The sequence below is a fragment of the Ictidomys tridecemlineatus genome, chromosome 11, assembly GCF_052094955.1.
Source record: "Ictidomys tridecemlineatus isolate mIctTri1 chromosome 11, mIctTri1.hap1, whole genome shotgun sequence".
Lineage (NCBI taxonomy): Eukaryota > Metazoa > Chordata > Mammalia > Rodentia > Sciuridae > Ictidomys > Ictidomys tridecemlineatus.
Window position 1 is genome coordinate 38286151 of NC_135487.1, and position 10571 is coordinate 38296721.

The 10571-nt window shown below is 36.6% G+C and overlaps 1 protein-coding gene across 1 annotated transcript in view; it reads left to right on the forward strand.

The window, feature by feature from the left end:
- The window catches only part of Rnf11 (ring finger protein 11), a 28512-nt gene extending 20584 nt beyond the window's left edge, over nt 1-7928 (forward strand). The window contains exons 2-3 of the mRNA XM_005326090.5: nt 4468-4637; nt 5859-7928. Of these exons, the coding sequence (XP_005326147.2) occupies nt 4468-4637; nt 5859-6030 (342 nt within the window). The 3' untranslated portion in view covers nt 6031-7928. The remainder of the gene's footprint in view (nt 1-4467; nt 4638-5858) is intronic.
- Nucleotides 7929-10571: the final 2643 nt, after the last annotated feature.

Below are 10571 nucleotides of genomic sequence, written 5' to 3' on the forward strand. Positions count from 1 at the left end.
CATAGGAGAATAATATCTGAATCATTCTACTTTCATTCCTAACCCCATGCCCCCTCCCTTCCCTTCACTCCCCTCTGTCTAGTCCAAAATACCTCTTTCTCCCCTTTCTCTGTCTCTGTCTCTCTCTCTCTCTCTCTCTCTCTCTCTCTCTCTCATTCACACACACACACACACACACACACACACACACACACTCTTATTGTGAATAATGTGTTGAGGGACGCCCAGGTTGGTTCCATAGTTTAGCTACTGTGAATTGAGCTGCTGTAAACATTGATGTCACTGTAGTATGTTGATTTTTGAGTCCTTTGGGTATAAATCTAGGAATGGGATGACTGGGTCAAGTGGTGTTTCCATTCCAAGTTTTCTTAGGAATTTCTATATTGCTTTCCAGAACACAAGTTGCAGTCCCAAAAATGTATGAGTGTACACTTTCCCCATATACTTGCAACATTTATTGTTACTTACATTCTTGATAATTGCTATTCAAAATGGTGTTTTTTACCATCTGCTTTCCATAGTGGATATACTAATTTGCAGTCCCTCCAGCAATGTATGAGTGTACCTCGCCCCCCCCATCCTTGGCAGCATTCATTGATGCTTGTATTATTGATTGCCATTCTGATGAGACAGTGTCTCTTTCAAGAATCTGAGAGAAAGCCAGTAAGACTAAAAAGCAATGATTTGAATGCAGGCTTAAAGACTTACTCTACCCAGTGCACAGTGCATCCCAGTGCCTCCTGCTAAGGCAGAAGGATCATGAGTTCAGAGTCAGCCTTAGCAAAAGCTAGGCACTAAGTAATTCAGTGAGACCCTGTCTTTAAGTAAAATAGGGCTGGGGATGTGACTTAAGTGGTTGAGTACCTCTGAGTTCAATCCCCAGTACCCCCCCCCAAAAAAATTGCTCTGCTATATAGAAAACAAATTGAGGGTTTGCTAGCTAATACTGCATACTAGGGAAGAAATGAGAGCTTACACTAGGCAACTATGTTGGCAATAGAAATGGAAAGAAAATAACAGATTTTCTATTTATGTAGAAAAGAAGTTCACCACAACCTGATGACATATTTAATATGAGAGGGTGAGGAAGAAGGAGGAGGTGTCAAGGATGTCTTTATCTTACAAAATTAGAAAGACAGGATCATGCCATTTACTGAGAGAAGCCTAAAAGAGGATCAGATTTTTGAAGGGGAATTTGTTTATGGACATGTTGAGTTTGAGGTACCCTTGAGTCACTGGATTGGAACTATCAGGTAGAACCTAGAGTTTGTGACTTGAAATGTAATTTGCTGGGGGCGGGGGAGCTGCTGGGGTTGAACCAGGTCCTTGTGCATGTGAGGCAAGCACTCTACCAACTGAGCTATATCCCCAGCCCTAGAAATGAATAAATTGATGAATCATACCTGTCAACAAGGCCATAGTGTTAGGTGAAGACCATGATAGGATTAAAAAAGGATGCACATAGGATCTTATTTAACACCCTCTACCCCCTCAAGATAGAGGCAGATAGCTAATGGATTCTCTTGAAAGTACTTTTTCCTTACACTAAATAATAAAAGTTCAAAATATTATTCCTTTTAAATTAACTTTGAGAAAAGTTGATGCTGGACCACCATTGTTGTCAAAGTATGTGAAGGCTGATGGTATAGCTCAGTGATGGAACACTTGCCTAGCATGTTTGAGGTACTGGGTTCAAACTCCAGAACTGCAAAGAATTCAAAGCATGCTGGGAATTTGTTTGTATTTTGCTTTTGCAAGGGGGCATATCTAATACTACCATTTGAAATCATGGGCATCAATGCAGGCACCATTGCTATCACTGTGAACATTATTTGAAAAGTATGTTTTTATACCTTTTATCATCAGCTCTATACTTAGGCCCTGGAGTATATTCTATTCAAAATTTTTAGTTTTCATTTGTTTTTAGCTGGCAATGACAGTAGCCATGGAAATGAAGTAGGAACAAATCATAGTCATTGGCATTGGGAATCCTTAAGACAATTTTCAGTCTTTGATAAGACTCAAAAATCAGCATGTAATCCTACTCACAGCTTTATAGAAAAAGAATACAAAGCAAAATCAGTAAAGGGGAAAGGTGCATAGGGCAAAGTTCAGAAGAAATCAAGCATCAGCTTCCAAAAGTCCTTTCCTGGTGGAGTCATACAGAAAACTTAATTCCTCCATATGGAAATATGTGTGAAGGGTTATCATCTAGAGAAGCTCATTGGTGATTCATACCTAAGGAATTAAAATAGACACTTACTTGCCTAGCATATACCATATTCCAGAATCAGAAGGAAATCAGGTTTTCAGCAAAAATCATAGTTTACATAAAAGAGTTTGGACAAAGTGAACCATCAGTTATGGAATAGGAAGAATCATCCCCCAATCCAAATCTTTATTTTTGAGCTAATGGGGATTGACAAGAGCATCCCACCACCACCCCCTTTTTTTTTTTAACTAAGGATTGAACTCAGGGGCCCTGAGCCACATCTCTAGCCCTTTCTTGTGTTTTATTTAGAGACAAGATCTCACTGAGTTGCTTAGCACCTCGCTTTTGCTAAGGCTAGCTTTGAACTTGTGATCCTCAACTGTCTCACCCTCCCCAGCCGGTGGGATTATAGGTGTGTACTGCGCCACCGCACATATATATATATATATATATATATATTTTTTTTTTTTCATTTTGAGATATGGTCTCATGGTCTCATTTAATTTGCCCAGGCCGGGCGCAAACTTGGGATTCTTCACCTCAGCCTCCTTGGTAGCTGAGGTTACATGTGTTTACCTCCACACCTGGCTTCAGTATATTTTTTCAATGTAATGTAAATGGACAAAATCCAAATCCTTTAACTTACAGAATCTCCAAGTATGTTATATAGGAAATTGCAGCTCACGTGGAAAGCAGAATTCTAATTCCTCCTGTTATTGGTAATTGTTTGATTATAAGCTAGCTTGGACCTATAAAGTGGGAGAATTGGTCTTAGATGATTTCTAAAACTCCCATTTAAAAGTTTTACTTTGGGCTGGGTTGTGACTTAGTGGCAAAGTGCTTGCCTACCATGTGTGAGTCACTGGGTTCCATTCTCAGCACTGAATATAAATAAAGATCCATCAATGACTAAAAAAATATATAATTAAAAAAAAAAGTTTTAATTTTCCTCTAGTCCAGTGCAAAAGTCAGTTGTTAAATGCTCTGCACTCAGGCAGAGCTGTAATAGTACTTATTGACTGAACTTATGTATTTGGCCCAATGCCTAGGATAACACTTAATTCCCATTTAACCAGGGGTAACAGTGTACACATAATCCCAGTGACTCAGGAGGCTGAGGCCGGAGAATTGCAAGTGTAAGGTCAACCTCAGTAACTTAGCAAGACCCTGTCTCACAATGAAAGAGTAAAGATGGGAAATGTAGCTCAGTGGTAAAGCAATTCTGGATTGAATACCCAGTATCAAAGAAAAACAAAACACCACACCGTTGGATTCTTATAGTGACCCTAGTATTTTAAAGATGGAGAGACTGAGGCTCAAAGACATTAAATAACATATATAGCACATAGGTGACAGAATAGAGACATTCTTTTTGAATCTACACTATGGAATTTTTCTGCATTGAAGATTTGGCTAGTCTTCAATATGATTAAGAACAAGGTGACCACACCATATTTATGATTTAATATCTAAAGATGAAATAGGAAATGGGAAGACAGAAAGATACTTTCTTGGGAAATGTCCATGAAATCCTGGAGTACTGGAAATAATCATGAGATTTAAACAATCATGACACATTTTCTTGATCAACATTCACTGAGGTACATCTTTAGCCCATGCCCTTGCTTACAAAAGTAACAATGCAACTGGGTGTGGTAGTGCAAGCCAGTAATCCCATTGACTCAGGAGGCTGAGGAAGGAGGATTGCAAGCTTGAGGCCAGCCTGGGCAGTTTAGGAAGACTGTCTGGAAAAAAATTGGGCTTCAGATGTAGCCGAGTAGTAAAACACCCCTGGGTAACATGCGTGTGGGCACACACACACACACACACACACACACACACACACACACACTTTAAAATGATGCAGGCAAAAAAAATTGGGCTTCGGACTTGGAAAAATAACTTCTATTAATTTTATGCTAGGTTTTCAGTAAGGCTAATGTTTGTTTCCTTTAAAACTATGTCTGAGGGCTGGGGTTGTGGCTCAGCGGTAGAGTGCTTGCCTAGCACATGTGAGGCCCTGAGTTTGATCTTCAGCACCACATAAAAATAATTAAAATAGTTATGTCCAACTACAACTAAAAAAAAATCAACTAGGTCTAATATCTAAACATGAATTTTTTGTTTTGTTTTATTGTAGAAGCTAAAGTTAAGGCAGAGCTGGGTGCCCCCTTCTCCCAAACCACACAAAACCAAAGAAAACAGACTGTAATAAAATAAGATTTTTAATCTTTAATTCCTTTTTTAATATTTAGGAACAAGTTCCAGTTCCAGTTTATCATCCAACACCTAGCCAGACTCGGCTAGCAACTCAGCTGACTGAAGAGGAACAAATTAGGATAGCTCAAAGAATAGGCCTTATACAGCATCTGCCTAAAGGAGTTTATGACCCTGGAAGAGATGGATCCGAAAAAAAGATCCGGGAGTAAGTTTTAATTAATAAACACATTTCAAAGGTCTGTTTTCTGAGATTAACTTTTTGAAAATTTGCTTTTTCTCATGTACTTTGGAAGTCTGTGATATTTATGATTTTAGAACACCTCAGTTAATGCAATAAGAGGTTCAGAGTAACAATAAGGAAGAATTTCGTAAAAACAAAAAGCCAAGAAATCATGTGTGGATTCAGATCCTTATATGCTGCTTGTCTATTTGAATGACTTGGATGGTAGTTAATTCATCTATATGAAAGTGAACATTGCTAGTGGCCTCTCAACAGGTTTTTGGAAAGTAGTTTGGCAGTATTACAAGGACTAATAACCTCTGAGAAAGGGTTATGTACCAATATTCCTAGGAAGATTCCCATCAATAACATGAAGTCATTAAAATTGTTAAGGTTTTATAATGATATGAAAGAAATTTATTTCTTGTGAAATTCATTATGTTTAATGAGTTGTAGGTAAAATTTTGCTTATTGAGAATTTTTATCCCCAGGGCTCATCATTGATATCTGAGAATCTTTAATGAGGACATTCATTCTCCTTTTAAATTGAGATAGGCTTCAATAACACAGACATAATCTAATTTACTGTGTTAGTTAATGTTTGGCTGTTGGAGCTACAGCAACATTTAGTTCTAGTACTTACATTATAGTCTGTGAAGATATTGATTTCTAAAACACTATAGAATTGGTTTGCTTTCTTGAACCTCAGAAAAGTGTAGTGAACTCGAAACTGGGTTAATAAAGATAGGTTTAAAACAGCAGCCCAGTAGGTAGGATTAAATCAGTGGTTCTGTTTTCATACGTAGTTATTAAAATGCAAATCATATTACTCCAGCATTCTACTAAAAACTCAGTACAAGGAAAGTTGATCTAACTGATGCTTTCCTTCATAAAGTGCCACATTCTCCACAGATGTATCCTGTAATACGTAGCTGTTTTACAAGCACATCAGTGAACCTGATTCTGAGATCTTTATCTCTTTGCTCTGCTGATTGTGATGAAGGCCCAGCAAATTCCCAGGAAATTAAAATAAGATAATATGAATGTGTCAACATTTATCAACATTGAATACATCACTATAGATGTATTCAGTTTGCATGCTTTGGTAATGATGTGTTGTTTGTATAACATTGTCTTGTTATGGGATTTTAAAGAGTGTTCTGAGTAGGCCACTCACCTAAAAATACTTTATTCTTACATCCACAGGTGTGTGATCTGTATGATGGACTTTGTTTATGGGGACCCAATTCGATTTCTGCCGTGCATGCACATCTATCACCTGGACTGTATAGATGACTGGTTGATGAGATCCTTCACGTGCCCCTCCTGCATGGAGCCAGTTGATGCAGCACTGCTCTCATCCTATGAGACTAATTGAGCCAGGGTCTCTCGTCTGACTTCAAGTGAACCATCATTTTTGGTGGTTTTGATCTTTCGTCACTGAGCCCAAAGAGCCAGGGATTAGGAATTAAGATCATGCACAAAAAGTTTCCTAAAAATTCCTGGATGGCTGCAGATGTTGAGGAAAGTATGTGATATTTTAGAAACTTAGGGGGGGAAAGTAGGATGGTATTTTTATGTAAAGCCTTGACCCAGTGTTTAAGAATATAATTGTATTTAGACCTTGTTATTGCTCCAGTACATAGGAATTGTGTAAAGTGTTAAAGCAACTGTATATGTTTAAATTGTGTGTGTTGAAGATTAGGAAAAAAAGATAGTGGTTATTTTTCCTAAATGAAATAACTTTCTTCTCTCCACCAAATTTTTTTCTGAAGTTAATGGCATTTGGGTCAAGGTTTTATTAAAAGCTACATTTTATAACACTGGCACAAAAAAAGTAGTTTTAAGCTTGTTTGCACAGTTCTTTTTTTCCATTGGAAATGGAATTCATTGCCTTAGGTCTTTTTAAATAGTGTATTATCGTTGGGGCTGGCTCTATGCTTGAAAACCAGTTTATTTATAACCTGTTGTAAGTGCTATATTCTGTTTGCAGTTAGGAAATGCAGAATTTTAAGTGATCTCCTAGCTTGTAAGCAAACTGAGATGCACTATCCCTTTTCTATATAAAAATGAGTTAATGTGTCAATAAATCAACTCAGCAAGGTGGGTTTAATATTACCCTTTCCTTTGTGTTTTATCTAATTCTTTTTGGTTGTTAATGTGGTGATAAATGAAAGTCAAGGTAAATTTTAAATATTAAGATTTCCGATTTATTGAGCTTGAATTATGCCACCATGCTTATGTAAAAATGAAAGTGGCACCATGGTAAAACTTAATGAGAAGTAGTTTCTCAGTTGTAATAATTTTGATTTCTCTTTCTTGTGATCTCTCCTTCCCTGTTGTCTTGAACCATAGCAAAAGGATATTGCATCTCTCATTACTATAGTGATGAGGTTATTGAAGTTATATAAACACATCTCAGTCTATGTTTCTTTGAAAGGTATCTGTTAAGTCCTGCTAGGTGATTGACAAGACTAAGTAGGGAGAATAAAGGTAAATGTGATTCATGTTTTGCACACAAATGCAGAATTTTATAACCACATGACTTCATAGTTGTGATCTCAAAAAAGGAATTTCTCCTTTAATTTTTCTTGCAGTTATTGTAAGAATACTCTAAATCTCTAAGCTTCTGAAGTGTTAGAGGTAGAGATGGTCTAGTAAAGATGTAGTAGTAATGTTTATCCATTTAGCATGTGTTTATTTTTCCTTATGTACTCAAGGTGATTTATTTGTTCAGCTCAGTGATATTACAGCTAAAAAACATTCATTAGCAAAAGGAGAAGCAGTCTACACCTAATAGAGGAATCAGAAATGTTTCTTTTTGTTGAGTTGAATGTTTGACTCTAACACTTTTCTACATACAAAACATAAGTTCCTTAAAGATTCTTCATAATTGTATTATAGAAGAATTTAGTATGTCATAAATAGTTAATTTGACATTCAACTGTAGTAGCCATATGTTGTTTGATTTCCTTATGAGCACCATGATGGAAACACTCAAATGAATTTGAGAAAAATTGGAAGAAATTAGATTATCGGGTTCTGTTAAATTGTTAATGTATCTTGCTTAAATTTTTGTTCATTAATTTATATCCATCTGATTATATAAAGTAAATTTGGAGGAAACAGCTGAAGTTGTGCAATATTTTCAGTGATAATTACTTTTTGTTCTTATGTTTTCTACTTAAAACATGATGTCTATGTTATCCAGTATTATAGTCAGACCTTCTTTTCTAGATTGTCAGAATTGCTAAATGAACTTTTTTTTTAAAATCAGTTTCCATGTTGAGTTTAGTCTTTCTTTATTATAAGGCTTCTTTCACAGAAGTTTGGTAATATTGAAGGCACTGGTATTGAACAGAATGATTTTGGGGGCACTTTGTATTCTTTGACTTTGTTTTCCACATACCATGTTAAAATCCATCAATTTTGGCTTTTACCTAGTTGTTAAATAAAGTTATAATACAGCTGTGAAGGGCTACAGTTAGAGTTGATTACTGAGAATATTTCCCAAGATATTCCCCCCCAAAAAAGGGGGGGTCATGTATAAATTTTAAATTTGATCACTTTGAAATCTTTAGGTATATATACCTTTGGGAAGTATTTTTATTGCTTGGCATTTAATATCATTTAATTATATACTTTGTAACAGTATAGCATTAAAACACTATAGCATTAAAGTTTCTAAATCCCAATAGAGGAATTTATTTAGATGTGGAATTTGAGCCAGGTATGGTGGTGCATACCTTAATCCCAGTGATTCAGGAGGCTGAGGCACATAGATGGCAAGTTTAAGGCCAGCCACAGCAACTTAGACCCTGTCTGAGAATTTTAAAAAGGTCTGGGAATAGGGGCTGGGGATGTGGCTCAAGTGGTAGTGCACTTGCCTGGCATGCGTGAGGCCTGGGTTCGATCCTCAGCACCACATACAAACAAAGATGTTGTGTCCGCCAAGAACTAAAAAAAATAAATATTAAAAAAAAGGTCTAGGAATATAGCTCAGTGGTGAAGTGTCTGCCCCTTGTGACTTGGCTGCCTCTGCCAAGTCATTTTGAAATGGTATGAAAAGCCTAACCAGGAAAAAACAATAACCTTATACTTTTAAATGCAAAAAACAACATGTTACAATACTTCAGTTAGGAAATGCAGAATTGGGAGGGAATTTTTCATTAAATTTGTCTTTTGAGAAACTTTATTATTTTTTATTGGGAGGTTGCTATTTTGGGGTACTTTCCACAGAAGGTTTTGTTTTCTTAGGGAGAGCATATTTTATGCATCTGAAATGCCTAATGTGATCAGTAGAGTAGCAGCACTGTATGCTTTTAACCCTTTTAAAACCATGCTTGTAGGCTCCAGATTTCCTGGCATTAAGTAAGTTAAATTTGCATTAACTAAGGACTTACCCTAAAAATCTGGGCATAGTAATGGATTCCTGTGAGAAGATTTGGTTGGCCATGCCAAAATAAATCAATAAAAAGCCTACCGTATAGTAGTTGATGTAGTCAGTTAGGACTCAGAAGCATTATATGAACTGGGAACCACAGTCTATGCTGGTTGGTTTTTATCTAGCTTTTATCTAGGTTGGTTTTTAGTACTATCTGTACAAGAGTGCAGGAGCAGGCTACATTCTGCTGATTCCAGAAGTAGAGCTAATCCTTCAGTTTTGAAGCAGTGCCAAATAATGATCTATCCATGAGTGTGGCTAAACTCAGTAAACAGATTATAAACTTACAGTATTACAGTGCAGCATTTGGTCCTTATGACCTTTGTCATACTGATTATCTGTAATGACATGAAGGAAAATAATTCATAGGTCTTTCTGGTTGTGAGATAGGTGCTATTCTAGCAAGTCATTTTCAGACGGGCTGTTATTGCCAGTCCTACTCTTACGACTCTCTTAAACCTTGAATTAATGACTTTGAATATGCTGTTGAAATAAGAAATGATGTTCATGGCTATGGCTTTTGATCAACTGGGCTTCTGATTTCCTGGGAAGAGCTAAGAATATGAAATAGCAACTCATGTAAGTGATGATCACTTAGCCTGTTGAAAGCATTTCCTTTTTTCCCCTCAATTCCAGTAACAGGTGAAGGGAAGATAAGGTATTTTTATTAGCAATTTAGAAAAGTCAGAAATAGTTGCTTCTAAAGGTTTATATCCATGTTTAACCTTATAAAAGTACATGGGAAGTAAAATGACTTTAATAGATTATGTCATTCCTCAGTTTAAAATTTTAATAGTTTCCTGTTTTAAGTAAACTCAACTCCTTAACTGGGATGAGATGGCTTTCTGCATCTCTTTTATTTCATAGGACTCTACCATCTAGTTTCATGGATCATCTTTTAGTGTCTTCTAAAAATGCCATGCTCTTACCTGTTTCATCTTTTTGCAGTATAGTTTTTGCTCTGTAGCTCCTCAACATTGTTCAGATTGCTGGCTTCTTAGTTCTTGGAGCCAAATTATTCCATTATTTACTCCATGGCTTAATTCTTTATGTACCTATGTCTTCCCTATCGGAATAAGCTCCACAAAAGCAAGATAGTGGGTTGGGATTGTGGCTCAGTGTCAGAGTGCTTGCCTCCCACATATAAGGCACTGGGTTCAAGTCTCAGCGCCACATAAAAATAAATAAAATAAAGGTATTGTCCATCTACAACTAAAAATTCTTTTAAAAGCAGGATGGTATGTTGTCACATGGTTTTTATTAAACTGGAGGAAAGAAAATGGGGAAAAGAGAGGTCCTAAGCAATCAGAGCATTTCTAATGTAGTGGGACCTACCATCCCAGGCCACGCTAATTCATTTTTTATGCAGGAGTTAGGAGAATTGCCATTCAAAGAAATCAAGAGAATAAGCCTAATACAGAAGCAAAGAGATGGAAAAACCTTAATGGCAGCACTATAGCCCCTAATTTGGTCAC